Source organism: Cydia pomonella, chromosome 4 (genome assembly GCF_033807575.1).
Source record: "Cydia pomonella isolate Wapato2018A chromosome 4, ilCydPomo1, whole genome shotgun sequence".
NCBI lineage: Eukaryota > Metazoa > Arthropoda > Insecta > Lepidoptera > Tortricidae > Cydia > Cydia pomonella.
Genome location: NC_084706.1, coordinates 6,546,867 through 6,571,918, shown reverse-complemented (window position 1 = coordinate 6,571,918; position 25,052 = coordinate 6,546,867). Strand labels below are relative to the sequence as shown.

Here is a 25,052-nt window from a genome sequence, read left to right as displayed (position 1 = left end):
GCTTACCTTCGATGCAAGAGATGCATGGTTCCTTGTCCACCGCTGTGTAGTCAACGCCTAATGCATGACCTTTCTTTAGTTGATCCATTCCAATGCGGCACAGGTGACATAAACGTCTATGCCAAAGCTTGAAGCTAAAAACATCGGGGTGTGTCTCAAGTGCGGATAATTGACGAGGTAGGTTGACTGTACTGTCTAAAGAATGCAGTCCACCACAAACAGAACCATGTAAATCTATATCACTTTTACAAGAAAAAGCATCAAAATCATAAAAGTTACAACCAATTTTACCAAAAACTACGCTACAGCCTTTATCAACCGCCTTCTTGACTGAAACAAGATTAGACTTCAGGTTCGGTACGTGAACCACATCCGTAATCTTCTTTATATCAGTTTTGTGACCGCAACTGGTAATAGACATATCTCCGCTGCTCAATATTTCACCATTTGCAATGGGCACGGTCCCAGTTGATGAACCTCTTACAATTTCCATCCGATCTACTCTTGACGACAAATACGCTGAAGATCAATCTGGCCGCTTATGTCCTGACTCCATACAATCATAACAGACTACCGGCTTCTTTTGTTTTCGATATATTTTATTAGTTTTATTACTCTGCAAGCGTAAGAAATATTATTCGTACTTAAATCACTTATTACTAATTCTTAATTTAATCAGTTGATATTGGTTCGGCATATTCTTGGGTATTGGCCTGATTCTATTCATACGAAGCGTAAACAAAATTTAGGTACATCCCTAAGGCGTAGGTAGTTAACGCGAGACTGAGCATAATAGACCGCGGGCCAGGGGCATTATTCGTCAGTCATCGCCTCCCGGCTGATACTTTGTCAGATGATAGTTTAGATGCTGTTTTAAATTTTTAAAAACCGTCAGCCAGTTGTATCGCGGTGGAAAGACCTAAAATCAGCTGTAAAATCAACATGTAGAAAATATGCCCCTTACTAATTTATGTGTTACGCCTGATGAAATGCTACATGCAAAGTCTCATGATTTGTTATTGCTAGATACTCTGATTGAATTGAGAATTATATTTTTCCATAAAAACAAGAAAAAGCATTGGTTCAAGAGTACATTACTCAATGTGAAATATGATATTATTTATATCTAGAGCTGAAATCTCTTAGCGCCAAGTTTAGTATGTCTTGAATAAATAATTAATTTTCTTAAACGAACATGATTTTCGTCATTCGTTGAAAATGTAATGTTTGTTCTCCTTTAAAAAAATCATGTTGTTTTTAACTCAAGACATATTTATTGGATTAAGCAATTTATTATTTTCTTTAAGCAACCGTGCGCAAGAGAGTTTTGCGTTTTGAATTAAGATATCTATTTTATCTGTGTAGGCGTAGGACGCCGTCTTAATTTCATTGTATGAAATCCAAAATCAACAATAATCGTCCTTTCACCGGTCTCCCTCATTGAAGTCGGTTTTTTTTTCTTAAAAATGATTAAGGGTCTAACGAAGTACATACTAATCGGCACTGGGACAAGACAAACACATGTATGGAATCCTCATACTGTTTTTCTTGCCCCTAGCAAAATAAACTATATTCGTCTTACCCCATCTTACCTTACAGAACAATATTACGGTCAAGTGTTTACTAGTGTCATCTTTTATAGTTACAGTGGTTAAGTGTATGAAGGTAACTGGTGAAGTACTGGTATATAATATATCTGTGCAGGAGCGGCCTTAGCCTTTGCGAGGCTCCGGGCGGAAAATGTTCACGAAGCCCCTGTGTTCCGTGCTAAATCAAAAAAAAATGGTAGGTTGTATCAGGGAAACGTCTAGAAGAGAGTCGAAAATCCGAGCTTTAAGAGAATTGAGTTCGATTATGTACTATACAAGGGCATATTTCATAAACGAAGAGTTTTTATAAGGATAAAGCGAGGCCGAAAATCGACACCCACCTAGGACAGAAGACTGTCCAATCTTCTGTACAGCAGCATAGCAGAGCTTGGAATCGAACTTCCATAGGGCGGCTGACAGCTAAGCTCCACAAAGGCCGAGCTACAGACAAGATCTAATGGCCAAGTGTTTTAATGCCACAATGCCGAAGGTTAAGCTGCGAGAGAGCAAAGCTTGGAAGTGGACAAACGGCCGAAGGCCGGACCGTCCGATCGAGGTGCGTTTCCATGCAAGCTGCAGAAAAAGATAGCCTGTAAATGAGCCAATGTTATCTGGACTCTCTTGCTGCTCAACCTTTGGCATCGCTCGGAAGTGCGACTGGCTTGGGTGTTTTGGATCTTGAACCATATCCAGTTTTCTTTTAATAAATTAAGCTTTCATAATTGAAACCGGCAAACGGGCTGATTTAACGTGGAGCTTGCTCTTTGGCCACCTGAGACCTTGAAGACCATTCGTGCGATCCGCCAAACCCAATACTTTTTGTTCGTGTCCGTGCTCTGCTGTCCTGCAACTCGGCCTCCAGTATGCGCAACTGATCGGAGCGGCGCGCGTGCAATCTTATATGTGTCCTATAAACCACACGGGCGGTGACAAAGAAAAGTAGCTACTTGTAATTGCATAATTTCTATAGTAATCTAAATTGTATTTACAGTACATATGGTGCTACTTTATAGCACTAGTGCGAAAATTAGCATATTACGTTACTGTGTCGAACATTTAAAGAGCCATATGTACTGTAAAACGTTGTACGATACATGTGCGAATAGGTAATTCGCAACTCGTGTCGATTTAAAACACTCCCTTCGGTCGTGTTTTAATTTATCGCCACTCGTTTCGAACTTCTTATTTTTCGCACTTGTATCGTAATGTACTATTTTATTTTATTTAATGCATGTTAATTATAAGATGTAATGTTTTGAAAAGATGTGTCCCGCAGAGTTTCTTGCCGGTCAATATTGGGATACCCTCCTCCAATTGAGGGGGGATTTAAATCTTCTCGGGCCAGAGGTGTAGGGTTAGAGCCGGTGTAGCTTTATTTGACGTTCAGAAGCGCATTATAATATGCCTACTTGAATAATAAACTATCTTTATCTTACCATTACCATATACATAGACTGCAGTGTTAAACGGCTCTATTCGAACTTTAAGATACATCAAATATTAGGTCTAGATACGATGTCAGTGTCAAAAGTGATTTTACTGCAAACAAAAACATCACTTTTGACACTGACTGATTGACTGACACCTAATGTTTGACGTATCTTAAAGTTCGAATCGGGCCGAAAACCATAACTCTGCCCAAACGTAGTATTTGTTACAAGTTTGTGCTCTTCCCTTTGGCTAGTTTGGGTAAAGAGTGACGCCAACTCTCCGTCTTTATTCTTAATTAGTTACGCTTTAAACATTGTTTGCACATACAATGCCAAAATACATTTTGTGACTTAAACTTACCTCACTACTATTTGTACGCAGTTGCTTGCGACCCCTGCTCACGCTTGTTTTTATTTTCAAAAATAAATGTATATCTAAGTAAACAGTGGTTCAATAAAATAACGTCTTATCAGTATTATCTTGTTGGTGCAGGATTTTCTCATTAGGTACTCGTAGATTAATTTACTCATAAAACCTTTCAAGAACATTGAGTTGAGAGTGAGGCCGCGCTGAATGGCTCAACAGCTGTAAAACCCGGGATATACTTGCGTTGTCATCATTATTACTGTGATTATAGTAGTTAGCTCCGCATAACAAATCGGAGTTTAATAACTGTTGAAGTGGTTTCCGCAGTTTATAGTGAGTTGTTTATTTAGAACATAACTGAGAATCTGTCCATGCAGTATGAACGTGGAAAAGGAGGAACACAATATGGAGAGTAAAGGAGGGTCTAAAGAGGAATACAATCCCTTCGAACACCGGAAAGTCGAAAAGCCTAATTCGTAAGTAACCAAATTAGTAATTTTATACACAGCTATAGACTAGTCGGTAGACTCGGTAGTGACCCTCTCTACGAAACTGGGCTCGAATCCCGTTAACATTATTTATTTGTGCATTAACGGAATTAGACACAGAAGCCTTATTGAGCTTACTATAAGACTAGCGGCCCGATTCGAAGAATGATTAAGACACGTTTAAGGTCTTGGAAAGATCTTTAAAAGATTCGATTTTCGATTCGATTCCGCTGTGATCCCAATAAGATCTATCTGCGATATTTCTAACGTCAAAGTGACACTGGTTGCCCGAATCGAGCTGCTTCTATCAATTATACGAAATACAAACGATATCTAAATGAGAACTTATCTAAACCAGAACTTATCGTTATTCTATCTCATACTTCGAATCGGGCCGTAGGTCGATAGTTGTAAGAATATTCCTGAGAAAGTTTTTTACCTACATATTAAATGATACAATGGTTTATTTACTTAATTCAGTTTTTATCTGTCTACAAAGTGGTATGTATGTATGTAAACACTTTATCGTATTGTATATAAGACAGGCTACGATACAATAAAACAGAATGTTTGCAATGTACAAAGACGAACTTATCCTTAATTCCTTATATAATAAGGGATCTCTTCCAGTCAACCTTTGAGCAATTGAGAGTAAAAAAGTAAAACATAAATGATGGTCTATTGTGGTACACTCTAAAACAATCTACTAAAGGTTGTCTGGAAGAGATCGCTTTTAGCGATAAGACGGCCTGTTGTTACCTGGTTCTATTTTCCTTTAAAATGTATTTGTAATTTTCCATGTATGTAAAATTAATAATTGTTGGTGCAATAAAGAATATTTACTTACTTGCTACATAAACTTGTTTTAGACAAAATATTTAAATTATCGTCATCTTTTAACGCTGAATGTCGCTTTTTACCTTGTACTATATTTTTTCTTTATATTTTTCATAATCTTACGTATTTTTCCTCATTGACGGTGAAGTGATATAATATCCATAATTGTATGCAATATCCGCAATTATGGATATTGTATCACTTCACCGTCAATGAGGAAAAATACGTAGAGATATATTCGGATATTTTCTTATTACTTCAAGCACTAGCAATTTTACGGTTCTGCTAGGAAACTATCTAAGTACGTACGTAGGCAAAGAATCAATTTTACAAGACTCATCGATTTGAATAATATTGAGTGCACCAGATTTCTTTTTATCGGCCAAATTTTTCGTACTTGTTTTCTGTTACGTACTTAACTGATTTAATTTTCCATTCAATTTATCAAGTAGTCTCAACACACTAACAAATATTTAAGCTAATACACATATTCTGATAACCGTAGCAAATCCAGCGTTAAAGCTTAATACATATCGTATTATGTATACTATAATTTTATACCTAGTAGAAATGGGTACTATATGCGGCATTTCAACTAAATAATATAAATATATAAATATTATAGGGACATCACGGAAAGCCAAGAAGGCTTGTGTTGTGGGTACTTAGACAACGATATATATAATATACAAATACTTAAATACATATAAAACATCCATGACTCAGGAACAAATATCTGTGCTCGTCACACAAATAAATGCCCTTAACGGGATTCGAATCGAGGACCATCGGCTTCATAGGTAGGGTTACTGAGTGACTCACTACCCGTAGGCCAGTAGGCCAGGCCGCGTAGCCAACGTTACAATCGTTAACGCTCCGTAGCGTATCGTAGTCATCTCTCTCTTTCACTCTTCTTTATTAGTGCGACTGTGACTGGGGTCCCTCTCTCCTCTGGGGTTGCAGGAGTACATAGGCTACAGAGACTGCTTACCATCAGACGGGCCGTGTGCTTGTTTGCTATCGACGTAGTATAAAAAAATTCCCTTTATTAAAAAAACGAAATTGAAACCACAACCATCATCTAAACTCACAGCGCAGGCTTCGTCAAAATCATAGGTACTAAACAGAATCCATGTTGTTTTCCCTATTATATATACCTATTACACGTATGTAATTGTAAAACAACGTTTAAATTAAAAACCAAAAACAGTAGTAGTAGTAGGTATTAATTTATTGTACACAAGTTCACATAAAATTCTCAACTTTAAAGGCAAACTTTGATTATGTGAAGCAAAAATGAAATTAGAAACCAAAAACAGTAGCAGTAGTCCAGAAAAAAACCGAAAAAGTAAGAAATAGAATTTTCTTTTGGGTTTGACTTATCGAGATTCCACTATATAACAATTATTTTTTCCAGTGATATAAGGTCAACAGCTAATTTGATCAAAGCATCGTTGGGTTCCGGTTTGCTAGCGGGACCGCTGGCTTTTTCCAACGCAGGATGGGGTGTGGGAATTGTTGGGACTATACTAGTGGGTGTAATATGCGGGCACTGCATACACATTTTGGTAAGTTCTGGACTTCTAATACAGATTCCCATATTACTTTCGAAGACAGAATAAATTGAAAATTAGTAATCACCTACGATTCCTAAATATGTATAATAAAATACCTAGTTTAAAATGCCATTAAATACTTAATGGTTTTCATCAGCAGATCCCCTGTTACTATATGATGTTTTATAACAAAATCGGTGTTTTAATATTTGAAGAAGGTCCTATTAAGTAAACTTAATAAAGATTATTTATAACAAATAATCGCCTTTATGTTATGATTGTATAATAGTAGTTTATGTGACTGCAAAATCATAAAAGGCATTAAAATACGAGTATTATAAGAAACGACGAAGTAAGTTTATCTACACACATATTATAAACTTTCTATGACATACCTTTTCACTAATCTCGTATTACAGCCGACATTGGGGCATCGTTGCTCTCCGGCGGAACTCGCGGAGAAGAGGTGACATCTCCGAAATATCTTTATCGCTTATTTTACATGAAATTTTTGCAACATTTAGTTTTAAAACAACAAAACAATTAATTTTATACTTAAAACTAATTAAAAGATAAACTGTACGTCAAATGGCGGTAAATGAAAACTATTTTCACGTCATGCTTTCCAGCTACCCGCCATTGCGTTTTGGCATTTTTATACGAGGATTAAGCACACAATTTGTACTTACCTAAAAACATGTACCTCTATAGTTTGGGAGTATAAGCCAAATGTACATCTCTCCAGCAACCTCTACTGAATTCCAACATAGGCTACAACTTTTCCAGCAAATAAGAGGCTGGAATATTATGTACTTATGGTTTTATTCCCAAATAAGTAAAGTTAGTCTAGGTCAATACCTTATAGTTGCCAGGAAACATGCAAATACTTGGTTTAAAATGGTTGTATCGTGGTACCAAGGTCGGAAATAAGCATAAGAGTTATATAAAAAGAATGCTCTTGTCTTGAAGGGAGAGCGGTATGCAGAGATATGATTATATTTGCGCAGGCAAAAAATCAAAAGGAAGCAGTTATTGAGAAGGCGATCCAACTTATGGAGAAGTTCTTTAGATATATCTGGATAACACACATCACCATGATCAATTACAGGTAGAGTTAGAATATTTTTAGGATGATTTTAGTCTTAATCGGCAAAAAGTACTTGTTTAATGAATGAAGAGAGCTGTTGATAACTTTTCGGTTGATCTCAGTAACCTGTGCTCTCCAACTTATCGTACTGTCCAGTAAAATAACTAGATCTTTGACACTGTGACTAAAATGTATTGGTTCGCCGTTGAAGTTTACTGGTGCAATAGTATCAAAGTCTAGTCTAGCAAGCTGTCGAGAACTACCAATAACAATGGCATGGCACTTAGACAGGTTCACGAAAAGGCCATACTTGTCAGACAACTGCTGAATGTATAAGAGGTCCAGGTTAACCTTTTCAATAGAACTGGAAAGGTTATTCAAGTCACACTGGACGTAAAGTTGCAGATCGTCGGTATACAGATGGTGGGAAAAGCTAATGCCAGGTGTGATGAAATTAATTAAAATGGAAAACAGGAGTCGAGATATAATTCCACATTGAAGCACGCCAGTCGCAAGATCACACCAGTCAGAAAGAGACTTGTCAACCCTGACTGCTTGTTGGCGTCCACCCAGATAAGTAGCGAACCAGTTAAGGGCTATCAGAGACACATTCAACTGTTTGAGCAGATCAAGGATTACATCGTGTACCGTGTACAAGTACCGTGACCATTTGCACCTCCATGCCTTGTCTAATATCTTTTGAAACCTTAAGAAGTGCAGTGCAGGTGCTGTGACTAGGACGGAAACCTGACGGTATGGGGCTCAGCAAGTTATGCGAGTAAATAAAATAGGACAGTTGCTTGTGAACCCCCGCTCCAGCTATCTTCGAGAGAAAAGGGAGGATAGAGATTGGTCGAAAATTACTAAGAGCGGTAGAATTGCTAGTTTTTGACAGTAGAATACCAAATACCTTTCGCCAAAGGGAAAGGAATTTACCATTGGCCAATGAGCAGTTGATGATGTCAGCTATTACAGGAAGCATACAGTCAAGGACTGATACAATAATATAATGGCTGATATCATCACAACCTACGGCTTTTGACTTGAAGGCTATAATTATAGACTTTACATCAGTAACAGAGTCAGGAGAAAATGAGAAAATATCAGAGATTGGAGAAGGAATGAATGAAATGTAAGAGAGAGGGGCGGCCTTAATGTGTTTGTCAAGAGCAAGTGTGGAAGAAAAATATATGTTAAGATCATTCAGAGAAAAGGTATTATCGCTTAGGCTATTATCTTATTTACCCAGGCCAAGTGATTTGAGACACTTTCAGATATTCGTAAAACTGTTTACAATATTTGTGTAGATAATAGCACTTTACTATAGAGGACGCGAAACGAAGGGTTGCAAACCGAGTAGATATAAACATCCAAGCGTAGCGAGGCCGGATATGGATACACGGCAGGCAACTCTGTTTCTCGCCGAGATTTGTGTAGTGCTTTTCTCAAACTTGCATTGAAATAAAGGCGTTGTGTCATAATTTGACGTTTAGAAACAAAAGAAGGTTGCTTAACGGGCCTAGGTGTGTATTAAGGCTGAATGAAATAACTTTACATATCATCTTTACTCATCGCACCGGATACGCAGTATTTCTGGACCTATTTTGAAGTCATTACAACATTTCATTGCAAGTTTGAGAAAGATAATATTATTATTCGGTAGTCCACACGAAATTCTAGTAACTATGAATATACTTAAACACATTTTTTACAATATATTGCAGGTAAAAACGTCCCGAGGGTGTTGTATTTCAGAGAGAAAACCTTTACTGGGATATGCAGAGACATGTAAATCCGTTTTCAAAAACGGGCCTAAGGGTGCCAGACCTTTTGCCAATACTGCAAGGTAAATTTGAAACTTTACAACTGTTTTGATCTGACAACTTTACCAGACATAATAAAAACTCGCGCCCTCGAAAGTGACTGCTTGTAAGTACCTACTAATGATATTTACAGCGAAATACTAGTAACTAATCAATCACATTTCCATCACGTAGGATCAAAAACCTCTTCGAGATCAACAAGGCTACTGTAACGCTCTCGTGACCGCCGATTTTTCTGATTATTCTGCAGTGACTGCTTACTATCAGGCGAGCCTTAGGTACTTTGCTTCCGGCAAGGTAAAAAAATCGTTTGGTAGACTTAGTTTTTTTGCTCAAGATAGGTAACACAACCTGGGTTCGTCCGACAGCTTTGTGTATTTTATTTATTCCGGAAATTTAATTAACATTTTATACTTTCAGCGTATTTGCAGAATTTTCTCTGATGTGTACGTATGTGGGTGTGTGCTGCATATACACGGTATTGATAGGAGATTCGATTAAACAGGTAAGTTGCAACCTACCATTGCATTACTGGGAGCACTGGTAGAGCATAAACCCTTTGATAAAGAAAAACTTTGGGAGAAAACCAGATTAAATTTAATCCCATTATGGCCTAGTTTCCCTTATAGGTCATTTAGGTCAAATTCAAATGACAGTCACTTTTGCAAGACTGCCTTCGTCTATGCATAAAGTAAGGAAGTGTGAAGATTAGTAGGTGGGAAGTTGCTTATATATAAATAATAATTGACAATTTGGATAAGACCTCAAAAATATAGGTACGGTCAAATTGGTAACTTTTTTTTCAAACTCGGTTAAAATGAACGAAGTTTATTTGTCTCAGCTATATTGTAGGTACTACTGACAATGACAACTGGTATTGTGTTCAGTGATGTCTCCCAAGAACGAAATAAAAAGTCGATCGTCACTTTCTAAAAGTACGGAGGAGATATGATGTCACAAAGATATTGGTGATTCGTGGTATAAATTTTGTTAAAAAACGTTTCTTATATTTTATGGATTCAGTTAAATAACCAAGTAAATATGCTGAATGTCTACAAAATTGGTTTGGGAAGTCATTTACAATAAGACAATGCTAATGCGTCCATTAGGTCCTCTAGAACCCTAAAAAAAAAGTCGAAATTAATTTAATTATAGCAGTGGTCTCTGTCTCTTTGCAACGATCTAAGTCAGAAGATATAAAATAAAAATAACACTTGATCGTTTAAATTGTACCTATGCTAAAAGCTGGTACGATGTAGATTACTAGGTATTTTTTTGAAATAACCATTAAGAAAATACAAGCATAACCACATAGACAATTTTTAAAACCCACACATTAAACAAGTTTAAATTTGTAGTTAAATATCATTTGTTATGTATTTTTTACTTATATAAAATAACAAGTTACGTTGTTACAAAGCGACTTAAATTACCGACGGTACAGTATCGACGACTCTCCCTTATAGCTATTTTCGTAATTCACATTGTTTTTTTTTTCAGCTGTTTGACAAATACGTGCCTTCGGTTGTTTTACCAGTGGAGTACTATTGCTTGATCATCCTTATACCACTGTGTCTGATGTGTCAAATAAAATATCTAAAATGGTTAGCCATTTTTTCAATATTGGCAAACATTCTGCTTTTCGTGACATATCTCTTCTGCCTGTATTATATTTTCAATGGAGAGATGAATTTCGGCGATAAAAAAGCTATTGGCAACCCTGCGAGATACCCAGCATTTTTATCGTAAGTAGAAATATGACATACGATATGAAATCGGAGTAGAACTTTTTTGACTATTACTGTTCTTATATGCTATTAAGATAGTCTAATACTTTTCATTGCACACCTTAATAAAAGATACAAATAAAAAAAATAAAAAACAATTCAATTAACATAAAAGCAGACAGCAGTCTGTTTTTTGTATTATAGGATATTATTACACATTGACTAAGTCCCACAGTAAGCTCAATAAGACTTGTGGGTACTTAAAAAACGATGAACACAAAATATATAAACATTTACAAATACTTAAATATATACAAAACGCCCATGACTAAGGAACAAATAACCGTGCTCATCACAAGAATAATTATGCTTTTACCAAGATATGAACCCGGGACCATCGGCTTCATAGGCAGGGTCACTACCTACTAGGCCAGACAAGTCGAATGTGTTATCGGTAAATTGGATTACAATTGAGTTCTGTTTTCGTTAAATAGTTTAAAAAAAAATTACTTCAGCTACATTCGCATTCGGGTTAATTAATACTAAGTAACGAATGAAAAGATTTGCACATTTTCTGGTAAGCATCGGTAGCTCAGTAGGTTAACAGCAATCGAACCCGTGTACCGAAATTTCGCTGATCAGTCTTGCCCGAGGCGGTGATTTTTCCACTTTTGCTTTAATTTTTTTATACCGGTCGCAGAAGTAGCTGCTTGATAAAAAATAATTTAATTAATACTCCCTGGGAAAATGTGTAGGGTCCGTAGTCGACACGTAGGGGGAGTCCGGAAGACTTGCCCAGGCGAGCATTTAAGTAAAAACATGCACGATCCGGATTTCCGTTGCCTCGCTCGGTTGCCGTCGGGGCCGTGGTGTGTCGAGACCAAAATCTTAATCAAGGACATAGGGCGACGATTCATCATCGTCTCCTAGCCGTTTTCGGCCACAGCAACTGCTTTCTACCGCTGAGTGTCGCTGGTGCGCTCTCAGGTGACCGACGTAGCCAATTTTAGCAGCGAATGTGCGGCCACACTCGCTGCAGGTCAGCACCCCTCTGATGTAATTATATGTTATGGCCATAGGTGGTCTATCCTTTAGCTCGTCACGGTTATCGTCGAGTTCTGTGCGTTGCCTTGCTTCGAATTCACACACCTGCGTCTGAACAATATACCTCCACTGTGGACGGTCACCAGCTAGAGTCTCCCATGTTGTTGGCTCTATATGAGCTCTCTTCATATGCCGCTTTCGCTTACCATTAAGACGACTATTACTTTTAGTAATAGTCCTTTTAATGGTACTCTCTGGTAGTAATGGTCTCTACTAGGACTATTAGGGCGACGATTAAGAGAATAGGGATGCAACTTTTATTCTGGTTCTTTACTGATCCAACAACTATCGCTGGCCATTCGACGACGGAACGCCGCCAGAGTTTTCGGCAGATTTGGTCCGGATGGTCCGGGGAGTGGGCGATAATTTTTTTCTTACCTTAAAAAATGTTTTTTATTACCACAATAAAAAAACCGGCCAAGTGCGAGTCGGACTCGCGCACCGAAGATTCCGTACAAACCTGTAGGTATATATTATTATATGATGTAATTAAAAATTTAAGGTTTTTTCCCTTTTCCCTTTATCTGTCCTATAAGACGTTGCTTCGTACCAAATTTCAAGATTCTGAGGTCACGGGAAGTACCCTATAGGTTTTGTATCCCTTGCGGCTGTATCTTTTGAATGCGTTGGCTTAGAAGTTTGATTTTTTCACAGCTCTTAGGGACAGTAAACCAAAGTATTTGATAAAAATTCCAGCTTGATACCTCCACGCGTTCCTGAGAAAAAGGGTCTTGACATACAGACAGACAGACGGACGGACGGACGGACAACAAAGTGATGCTATAAGGGTTCTGTTTTTTCCTTTCGAGGTACGGAACCCTAAAAAGTATATATTTGGCATACATGTCTTATATTCAAATAGATAATATACGAAACTACCTAAACACAGAACGAGTACCGAGAAACAGATTGACAAAGAGAGCAAACATTATATCTGTGATTTGTGCTATTATCTGCACGGTTATCTTTAGGATCTGTTTTACTGTAATTTCACACACGACTACGATTATTATTTCCAATGGCATACGTAATGGTTAAAATTAACAATAAATTATTATTTTGTAATTTCCTGAATCCACGTACATGTTACCCCTAATTCGTTACGTATAATTAAAGTTACCGGTGTTTTCTAGGACAGTTATTTTTGCAATGGAGGGAATCGGAGTAGTTATGCCAGTGGAAAATGCAATGAAGAAACCAAAGCATTTTCTAGGTTTCCCCAGCGTCCTCGTGGTTGCAATGGGAGCGATTGTGTTTCTCTACACCTCTTTGGGACTCTTTGGTTACTTCCGCTACGGTGATGTTCTCAGAGGATCGATAACTTTAAATCTGCCAATGGACGAGTGGTAAGTTTACTTGACATTCACGGCCTCGTACTCAAATAGCCCCGTGGCAGCCAGCCCTTTTTTAGGGTTCCGTAGTCAACTAGGAACCCTTATAGTTTCGCCATGTCCGTCTGTCTGTCTGTCTGTCCGAGGCTTTGCTCCGTGGTCGTTAGTGCTAGAAAGCTGAAATTTGGCATGGATATATAAATCAATAAAGCCGACAAAGTCGTACAATAAAATCTAAAAATTTAAATTTTTTAGGGTACCTCCCCTACACGTAAAGTGGGAGTGAATTTTTTTTTTCGCTTCAACCCTAAATTGTGGGGTATCATTGGAAAGGTCTTTCAAAACTAATAGGGGTTTTCAAGAAACATTTTTTGATAAAGTTAATATATTTGGAGATACTCGCTCCGAAAGAAAAATAAAATGTATCCCCCCCCTCTAACTTTTGAACCATAGGTCCAAAAATAAGAAAAAAATCGTGGAAGCTATAGCGGACATGATCAGTTTAGCTGTTTTTGAGTTATCGCAAAAAGTTTTCCCTTCATAGTAAAAAGACTTACTTTAATTAGGTACTGATTATGCAAATTTGCCTATTTGTTCAACTTGGGTGAAAGGTACCGTTTCATCCCTTGGTTAACAATTTACTATACTTTAAGCTCCAGTTTAGCTTATTGTGAGGAACCCTACACTGAGCGTGGCCCGACATGCTCTTGGCCGGTTTTTATTATCTTTGGAAAACACATTGAAAGAATAGGGCCTCGCAGATGCGACTTCACCCTCGGCTAGATTAGTTCACGCTGCGCCACCGGAGAAAACTATAATAGGCAAAAGTTAGCTGGCTTGAACTCATAATATACAACAACAAATATGCCACAAGGGTAGTTTACATGGTAAGTTGTTTTACAAGCAATAAAAATAAATCGCCAAAAATTATAAAATACAAACACGGAGAAAGAAGATTAAGATGAAAGTGGAGGACCCGTGCGAAATTGCCTTTTCATACAAACGTAGTCCTCATTTAACATTATTGAAAATATTTTGACACAGTTTGTTGTATATCAATCACAGCTACGCCCCTACGTTTATTTTATTTCGAATTATTAATTATTATAAGAGTTACGAGCATTCAAAAATTTGTATGAAATCTGTTTTTGGCTCCAAAGTTTTACAATAATCACAAAATCGAAAAAAGTCAAACGTAGGCTCATAGCTATGGTTAATATACATCAAATTATGTAATAGTATATTGTGCAACGAGGGGGGTAACTGAAATTTTGGATACAAGAGTGGTAATTAAATTTAATTAAAGACCCGAGTTTGCAATATTCTTACCCCCGGAGCTACACACAATGTTGTTCATCACACTTGCGAAGAAAAAACTAAATTTTAAGCGAAATAATTCTTAAAAACGGTGACATATCAAACATTCATCCGCCATTTTGTAATTTCTTGACAGGTTAGGCATCGAAGGCAGACCTCACATCATAAATATATCTATGGCACAGACCTATTCGGCATTCAGCCACGATTGTAAATTATGTAAAAATATTTTAAACGGCTGTTAAATAAATTAAATTAAATAATTTTAAAAATAAACAAAAATATTAAATTATAAACGTTAGTATTTTATAAGTAAAACATTTATACGACTTGGTTTGTATGAAAAGTGAAATAATTTAAAAAAAGCTATAACTCTCTAGGGAGTTACTCAATAAAGCTCTTGCTTTATTTCTCTATAGTTGTTGCATTCCTGCATATCCCATTCGTTTTAAAAAATGAGCACCAGCAAACTGTCGCACCATTCGTCGCGAATAGTTTCTTGATGTAACCACCTATTGAAGAACAAAGTCAGCCACTTTCCTCCATCCTCACGCAATAATTTCCATACTTCTCCTGGTTTATCATCTGGTCCTACGGATTTTCCATTTTTTATACTTCACTCAGCCGCTCTTACTTCATACCACGCTATAAGTATAACATATGTAAAGCAACAACTTAAAATTAACGCGCCTCTAGGAGATAGCGAGGCAAGACAGAGTACCTAATTATTGATGTATGAATAAAACAGACTTATTTGAAAGATTATTTAATTTTATATACCATACCGCTATTTATTATTTGTCTCACAAAATTTGTTTTGTACAAAATATTTAAATTAAACTAAATAAATAACAAAAGTCATAAGGGTAGGGATATATGTATACTTAACATTTTTCATTATAATTTTAATAAATGAAAGTTATTATATACGTTTGATGTAACCGGTAAACATGTTGCATTCTTTTTTTTACTACAGGCCAGCCATATGCGCTAAATTGTGCATAGCCCTTTCTATTTTCTTCACCTACCCGCTACAGTTCTATGTCGTGATCGACATATACACCAAGTACACCGATCCGCATATAAATCAGAAATATAAGGTTGTCACCCAGGTAGCTGCTCGCGTCATCGGAGTGTGTTGTTGTGGTTAGTATTCCTGTATTAATATGTATCCATTGTTACTATGCGAGTGCGACTTTGAACTTTGAATTACAAACGTGCCATGAACGATTGTGCGACAGATCGCTATTGCGATTAGCTGCTTGTCGACAGCACAAACACACAACACAAACTACACACACAACAACTCTAACGTCAATAAGTACTATATTTTACCTAAGGCTCAAAGATAGTTTTGGATAACAAGCAATTCATTAGTTATATTGTGGACCCGTCCCTATTAAAAACAAATGTACGATGCTTTACTACCTCTAAAGCCGATTTTGCTACAGAGCTTTCATGCCTTTTACTAAAAAATACTTCGAAGGGCCAATTGCACCATCCGACTATCACGGGGTTAACCAGTTAAACCGTGAACCCAGTGTCAAATTGTACTGGTAACCATGGTAACTCTAGATTTAAACCCCGGGTTAACCCCGGGTTAGTGGAATAGTGCAGGTGGCAAAATAAATTCATACATTTTGTACAATTGTTGGCAGAACGTTACAAATTGAACCGTAAACTGTAACGGATGGTTACAGTTTACGGTTCAGTTTGTTATGGTTAATGGTCAATTGCATTAACGTTTCGGCCAACACTGTTTTCGTAACTCAACAACTTTCTGGGCCATTCAATGACTGGTAGTACTAAGTTCACCGGGACCGCTAGTAGCTTTGTAAATAGGGATATACTTTAGTAAAACAATAAATGCCAATTGCTCCATCAAGGGTTAGCCACTAACTCGGGGTTAACCGTTTAAACCTGGAGTTACCAGTACAATTTAACCCTGGGTTAACGGTTAACTCCGAGTTAGAGGCTAACCCAAGATTGGTGCAAGTAGCCCTTAGAGTGTGGATGTGGTCAAAACGTGGTTGGTTAAGCGCGTTTCAAGATTAATTCTCCCTTCACTGCACACTACCACATTAGTTTACTATATAATAATATAATAAACTATCGATATTACACTTTAAACAATATTAATGAGCAAAAAACAAATACGATACTGATATGTCAGTGTCAAGTGACATTTATACAACCAAAAACGTCTCTTTTGACACTGACAGATCCTGATTCTTTTATTGCATCTGGGACACCTACTGACATGATAAGACCGCCTGTTGTTTACCTCTTCTTAATGTGCTGTATTTATTATTTGTACTGTACTGTATTTTATTGTATCATATTGGAAACAGATCGAATAACTAAAACTCGAATTGTGCCTTTATGAATGTCTATTCGTTGATTTACCCGCTACTAACTACTGACGCTGACTTTACATGCAGATCATGTATCAAATTAGAGATGAATGTACCTACTGATCGTTGGTTGCCTATATAGGCATATATGTATAGCTGGGTAATTCCACGAGACTGTAACGTCAGTTACCAATTCTTTCGTGTGTTCTTACATTAATTAAGCAAATTTAAGTATCCAGATATCTACCTGTAGGTCTACGCCAGACATACAGACACTTAAATTTGCTCAATTTATGTAAGAACACACGAAAGAATTGGTAACTGACGTTACAGTCTCGTGGAATTACCCAGCTACCTAAAGTAATTTAAGTAGTTCCAATATTCCATAAGCGTTGTCATAATGTTTACTGTACCGATAATTGCACTTTGTTATAAATGAAGTACCTATAAACATTATCAGAATATCACTCAAGTAGGATATAATGTCGAAGAATGTTGTTCTGGTTACTAGTGAAGTGGTTCATGTAGATATATATTTAATCCTCTAGTTCAGATTTGTGATAAATAATGTATCTTTCAATTCAAACTATATATATTGTGTGTGTATATGTTGGTACTCAGACAACGATATATATAATATATATACAAATACTTAAATACATAGAAAACATCCATGGCTCGGGAACAAATTATTCGGAAACACTTTTCTGAAAACCGCATGGAATCGGTTCAGCGGACATATAGTAAACACCCCTATAATGGAACAGGCATCAGTAATGGGATGGTATAGACAAATCCTGTAAAACAAGCATTTACCGTCAGTTTTTAATCGCTGGCAACATTTTACCATAACTCTTCAAGTGGCATATGTCGTTTTTGAGATATTGGAATTTTGATTTTATTGCAATTAATCAAATTTGTAAATGACAATATCGGTCGGGAGTCGACCGCCTGCCACTCCAAAGGATAAACAGGAGCCAAAGAGCTGCTTTAGTTTAATTTTTCATTGATATTTGTTAGTTTGAAAATGAATGGCGCCATACATCCCATGACGGGAGCAAAAAAACTCAGTTTTAATTGGTTAATAATATTGAAACAAATTGCAATAGCTTTCATTAAATACGTAGATTACATAAAGGACGAATTGAACATTCAACTTTTAAAGCGTAAAGCGGTAGACATTTTACAGGTATCGTGAAATATCAAAAATACTCAAAAGGCTGTAGCCCTGATTCCATGCAAAATTAGCCTTTCTATCAAATGTTCTAGTTATTTTATTTTTAGATACTCCTTGTAAGCAAAGCTCTGTTCTCAAAAGAAGAACCATGTACACTTATCAGTTTTCGTAATATGGCGGTTTGTTTTTTTTTTCACTTTTTAATTATTTTCTTGAAATTGGTCTTTGCGATTTATTTGATTTTTTGGTAGGCTATACTACATATTTAAACTCATCACTACAAAAAATATTGTCTGTAACTTTAGTTTAAATATATGTCAAAATAATGGAAACTATAATGGAAAATATATTTTGCATAGAAACACGGCTACAGCCTTTTCTCTTAAATGTCCCATGATTGGTGCCATTAACATACATATTCACATACATACGAGTATACATATAAATATGTACCTATATTAGGGTGGTCCAAAAATATAAAGTGATGAAAATTCCTTTTCTATACACGTTTTTTTAGGGTTCCGTAGCCAAATGGCAAAAAACGGAACCCTTATAGATTCGTCATGTCCGTCTGTCTGTCCGATTCTGTCACAGCCACTTTTTTCCGAAACTATAAAAGCTATACTGTTCAAACTTGGTAAGTAGATGTATTCTATGAACCGCATTATGAGGTTTACACAAAAATAAAAAATAAAACAATTAATTTTGGGGGTTCCCCATACTTAGAACTGAAACTCAAAAAATCTTTTTTCATCAAACCCATACGTGAGGGGTATTTATGGATAGGTCTTTAAAAATGATATTGAGGTTTCTAATATCATTTTTTTCTAAACTGAATAGTTTGCGCGAGAGACACTTCCAAAGTGGAAAAAAGTGTGTCCCCCCCCCCCCTCCGTAACTTCTAAAATAACAGAATGAAAAATCTAAAAAAAATATATGATATACATTGCCATGCAAACTTCCACCGAAAATTGGTTCGAACGAGATCTAGTAAGTAGTTTTTTTTAATACGTCATAAAAATTAAAAAAAAAAATTTTTTTCATCAAACCCATACGTGTGGGGTATCTAAGGATAGGTCTTCAAAAATGATATTTAGGTTTCTAATATCATTTTTTTCTAAACTGAATAGTTTGCGCGAGAGACACTTCCAAAGTGAAAAAAAGTGTGTCCCCCCCCCCCTGTAACTTCTAAAATAACGGAATGAAAAATCTAAAAAAAATATATGATATACATTACCATGCAAACTTCCAACGAAAATTGGTTTGAACCAGATCTAGTAAGTAGTTTTTTTAATACGTCATAAATGGTACGGAACCCTTCATGGGCGAGTCCGACTCGCACTTGGCCGCTTTTCCAATTTACGTAAAAAGTATCCATAGCGAAATTTAGAGCAATCAAACATCATTTAGAGGTCGCTATAAATAAAATAATTCTGCCACACAAAATTGTACGAATATAAATTGACCCATCAATAAATCTGCTTTGAAAATGTTCTTAAGGGCTCTTCATACGTTTTATCTATTAGTTATAAGTATGTGAAAATAATAAAGGGAGCCTTGTGAAGATAAAATCTATTCCACTTTTTTTTCCATACAAAGTTGGACCCCCTACCCTATATACAAACATACGGGTCAAACTGAGAATCTCCTTCTTTTGAAACCGGTTAACTACAATTTTGCGTTAGCTCCCTTTTACAACTCCTCTAAAATATAATATTTGCACAACTTATTGATAAGAATTTAATTGCGCTATGCTTTCATGCATGTCATTGACCTTTGTATTCGTTCGCCACGTTCATTTTAAATTTTGTGTGGCAGAATTATTTTTACGCATCTAATGAATTATTTAATTTTGATTAGGGATTGCAATCCGGACCGGCGGATCCGGTAATCCGGCCGGATCCGGCACTTTTCAAGAGCTACCGGATCCGGTAAAAATCACCGTATCCGGACCGGATCCGGTTAAATAAAAAAACGCTTAAATACAGCACGCGCTGTGCATTTTAGACGAGGAAAAGGCGACGGGTGAGAAGTATGAAGTTAAACAGAACAAAAAACGAATGAAAAGTTTGAATTTAGTAAGATATTTTTATATATTTATTATGACGATAAATGGGAACAGAAGAGGATTTCTTCTTCTTTCGTGTTGGTGGCACGATATGACGATTACATAAATACTGTAATAGAAGGAAAATTAAAGGATGCAGATGCCATGGAAGGCATTTGTAATTTATGCTAAAGAGAAAGTTAATGTTGTGTCATAATGTTGTGATAGGAGATTTATAATAGTAAACAAATGCCAGCCCCAAACATTCCAAATTAGCTTTTGTGGCTCTAATTTTGCCAAGCATACTTTTTTTAGACGAGCCTGTCATGATTACAATGATAAATTTTCAAATTTCGATATTTTTTCATTATCATTTTGTAAATACAGTAGCATTCTGCGAAGTTCAATCTTTTCTTTATAAATATTGTATGTTTTCTTCTAAGTACCTAGTAACTATATATTATTTGCACGCATAACAACTATAGCGTTACATATATTTTTAATTATTTTGTATACCATTTTAAATTCTCTACTATGTCATGCATTTATTAATTACCTACCGATGTTTTGAAGTCCCTGTATGCGTGACAGACAAGAAGATGCCTAACACCTTCCCTGTTTCGATCTGTAATTTACTATGTATTCTTTTATTTTCAATGGAACTAAAGGTCTGTTTGTTATCACTTAAGCTTATATATATTAATATGTGACTGTTTGTTTCCTAAATAAATTTTAAAAAATGAGCAGGATTAAGTCGGCCGTACTCTACCGACTAGAGTTGGACTCATCAATATGTGTGAATTAATATATGATATATTTAGTTTACTCCGATTATATATATATAATTAAGATAAAATATTGATCCTTTACAATCTCATTCAATCTTATGCAATTTCCTTTATCTCCTGGTACATGCTACTCTACGTGTAGCCAATTCTTTATTTCATCCAAGTAACTTTTCTTAGGGAGTCTTTCCGCGATGGTTTTCAATCCTACACTCTATTATTTTTCGCATGAGATCGTCGTATCGTGTTTTGTTCCCTATAATTTGACCAATATACTTTCCTGTAAATTAAAAAAAAGTTCATTTTTTTATCATAGTCTGCTACATTCTCGGACAAAAAATTAAAGCAAGATGATACTGGAGCACATTTAATATAATTTTGGTTAAAAGTAAAATATCTTCTTTTCTTACTAGAATGGATGTCAACGTTACAAAGAATTCAATCAAAGAACAGTAACAAAAACATGTCCTTTCAAGGAGTTCCAATTCCCACCCCACATCCCATCATCGGGCTTGGAAACTAATCAAATTTATAATTGTAATCGAAAATTTGAGCACTTCTGAAGGGTAAATATAATAAATGACCGATTTTATATTTTGTTATTAAACTGATATACTTAGACATTGTAACACTTTTTAGTCTTTTTACTACCAAGTTCTATTTTATTGTTAAGAAGTTATTTATTAACTTCAAATTATAGATTTAGGAATACGTATTACGCAAAAAACTAGAAAAATATGTCATTTAATTAACTTTAATATCCCTATACCAAACCGGATCCGGTCCGGCCGGATCCGGCCGGATTATGGCCAAAATCCGGCCGGATCCGGCCGGATTGAAAATCAATCCGGTTTGCAATCCCTAATTTTGATGCCTCCTTTTAGAAGATTCCATTTGAAATTATTATTAGAGGATTCCATTTAGAAAATAGATAATATTTCTTAATCAATACCTCATTCTGAATCTGAATACATCATTCATGATTAAAGTAACAGATGGCTTTATAGGTTCCAATCGGAATTATAATACTACCTATAAGCTTACTTCCGTTCTTTTTTTAATGTCAAGATAGTTAATAAGAAATAATTATAGATAATATAAATTAAATTAAAAGGGGGGAGGGAGGGCTGTCATATCAAAACTTTTCATTTTATTTCTGTAGCGGTTTAAAATACAAACCTCAACTTAGTACGGTAATAAAGAATAATACTGCCTACAAATAATAAAACCTGGTCAAGTGTAAGTAAGTCTTAAAGAAGAAATTAAAATATTGAAATAAATCTGTAATGGTCCGGAACCCCAAAGGTGCCAAATTTGAACTTGGCCGATGTTTTTTTTTTATAACAGCCCAGGAAGGCACTAAAATTTAAATTATTTTGTCCTCAGTTGGTATCGGCATAGCTCTTCCTCTTCTAGAGCAGATCATCAACATCGTCGGAGCAGCATTCTACTCTATCCTCGGACTCATCATTCCGGCAACCATCGAAACAGTTTTCCGATGGCATAACCTCGGAAAGTGCAACTGGGTTTTATGGAAAAATGGCTTCATAGTTTTATTCGGACTGTTCTGTTTAATTTCTGGTTGTACGGTTACAATTTTAGATATCATAAAAATCCAACAAAGCAAAACCATGTAGATCCCTTAGCTTTTGAATTATACATATAAGCAAATAAGTGCCGTTCACATGGAATAACGATAAAACTTTATTTAGCTTAAAACACGAAATGAGTGTATTATTAAGAAGCAACAATTATGGCGTCTTCTTTTCCTTACGAACTTTTTTTCGACACATATTGTATCCTCCTACGAACATTTTTAATGTGGAATCTTCTAAGTATAATACGAGTAGTTAAAGCTGTCTCAGGAATCTAGGAGCGCAAATCCAATTAACAGGTTTCTTCTTTGACTTGACTTAATTACATAGCTATAGTTAAAATTGATCAAGACAAATATTGAATAATAGGGTACATTCATAGAGCTTCTATGGTTATATATTTAAGAGGCAAAAGTGACTTTAGAAATCCAGAGATGAAAACAAAGGTTCCTTAACTGATATGTTCATGTACGTATGTAAACGTGAGATATTTAACGATCTTTTTATGGACTCAATATGAGGAATCCAGTGCGGTATAGCATATATTTTTTTGTTACAATACTTTACCCTAGTTTCTTTAACAAAACCGTACGTACTTACATGTTTGAGAACTAGTTACTAGTAAAGTATTTATTTAATTAAATAAATTATGAAATGAGACATTTGTTTTATTTTCCTTGTCGGATAACTAAGCTTGATTTTACGAACTTCTAAAACAGATTCGATTTTATACACAGAATCGTAGTCGTATAATAGTTTTTCGAACATAATAGTATTTTTTACAAGGGTTACATAATAAGGGTTAATAATTAAGCTATGTAATATACTGTGATTAATAGTTATTAATGATACTCAGTTGAGTAATAACTTGTATATAGCTAATTTTCAATATAGAAAAACAAACAGATTACACAAAATCATCCGGATTAAACAAAACCTACTAAAACTCATTCACGCACTTGTCAAAATTGTACTTTTAGGTATTAGCTTCACTGATTATTAACCGAATTTAAACATCAGGAGATTCTCCATTTATCAGCAGAACTTAGTTTTTTGTGTTTTGTTATCACGCCAGGATAGTTGATAATGGGATCCTGAAGTAATTGACCAAAATCTTCAGAACTTAAAGGCACATCTACAGTGATTTTGGGTATTCTTATAGTAGCACTTTCTCTTGGAAAGCACCTTCAGGTAAAGAACTGCTGCTGAAGACCTTAAAACGATGGCTTGTTACGCTGAAGTAGGTTCCTCTTTTGTGAAAGATTATTATTAGCTACTTACGTTAGGTTAGGATCATCAAGGTTGATTTGTATATAGTTAATTTTTACTCTGTGGCGGACATGTTGCTGTTATATTTTATTTATTTCTGTTTGTTTTGTATATATTAATGTGTGTTTATATATGCTTATTTGTATTTTGTTATATATGTATGTTTATTTACTGTAATTGTGTATATGAAAGTAGAATTCATGACGTTATTGCAACACCTACTCTTTTTGATCAAATGCTTTGTTTCCGCTACCCAAAGGTTGTCTGAAAGATATCGTTTTTAGCGATAAGACCACCTGTTGTATTCCCTTATCTTTTATCAATTATTTTTCATTAAGCTGTATCTTTTTACTGAGGTGTGCCAATAAAGAGTATTATATTTATGTACACGGTGTAACATGAGGAATCCGAAAGATTTTAACAGTGCATTCCTGATCACAATTATAAACTAAAATGTCATAAGTATGAACTTTTCTGGATTTCACCTAGTTTCAGAGTTAATACCAATTTTTTTAAATCTTTTTAGTGTAACTTAGGCTATGATGCCATTAAGGAGCATAGTCTAAATGTCCTTATTGATAGATGTCAAAAAGTGATAAGTAACCTCTGCAAAAACTAGGTTTTACAAAAAAAAACTTAAAAATTCATTTTCAGTGCCAGTTTTACCATAACATTAACTTTTTATGTACATAACTTTTTTTTTGGCGAAATTTACTTAATATAACATTATTTACTTCTTTTGGCCTCAGAAGTGCGTGGTTAAAATCTTTCTGGTTCCTCGTTTTACACCGTGTATAATGAGTATTATGATCTGTAAATGCTTTATTACGAATAATGTTTCTTTTATACCTTACCTACTCTATAACAATATAACGAAACTAAGTCGTTAGAATTTTGATGAGTCAAACTATTCATATAACTGACTTCTTTAATATGCAAAAGAAGGTGACGCAGCCATATTTGCCTAAATACAAAGGCAGCCCGCCAGGGCCGCCAAACTACGGATTGCCTGAATGTTAATCGGTAATAACGACACCAAAATCTAGGCCAGTTTTAAAACATTCCACCAGTGTCGCTTACGACTCTTTTAAGAGTCAGATATAGCATATTTTTTTAGATATAAAACCTAACAGCCCCCTTTCGAATTTGTTAATGAACAATTAATTTAT

The 25,052-nt window shown here is 35.6% G+C and overlaps 1 protein-coding gene across 2 annotated transcripts; it reads left to right on the top strand.

The window, feature by feature from the left end:
* Window positions 1-3,593: 3,593 nt before the first annotated feature.
* Window positions 3,594-23,274, top strand: LOC133516934 (proton-coupled amino acid transporter-like protein pathetic). 2 transcript variants are annotated; one of them, XM_061849996.1, is made up of 8 exons: window positions 3,601-3,862; window positions 6,129-6,279; window positions 9,079-9,200; window positions 9,598-9,682; window positions 10,678-10,922; window positions 13,142-13,354; window positions 15,633-15,802; window positions 22,406-23,274. In XM_061849996.1, exons 1-8 carry the CDS (start codon window positions 3,765-3,767, stop codon window positions 22,654-22,656), a joined length of 1,335 nt encoding a protein of 444 aa, XP_061705980.1. In that variant the 5' UTR covers window positions 3,601-3,764; the 3' UTR covers window positions 22,657-23,274. The 2 variants fall into 2 exon arrangements, with proteins under 2 accessions (XP_061705981.1, XP_061705980.1); XM_061849997.1 differs by lacking the exon at window positions 13,142-13,354 and having other exon boundaries at window positions 3,594-3,862.
* Window positions 23,275-25,052: the final 1,778 nt, after the last annotated feature.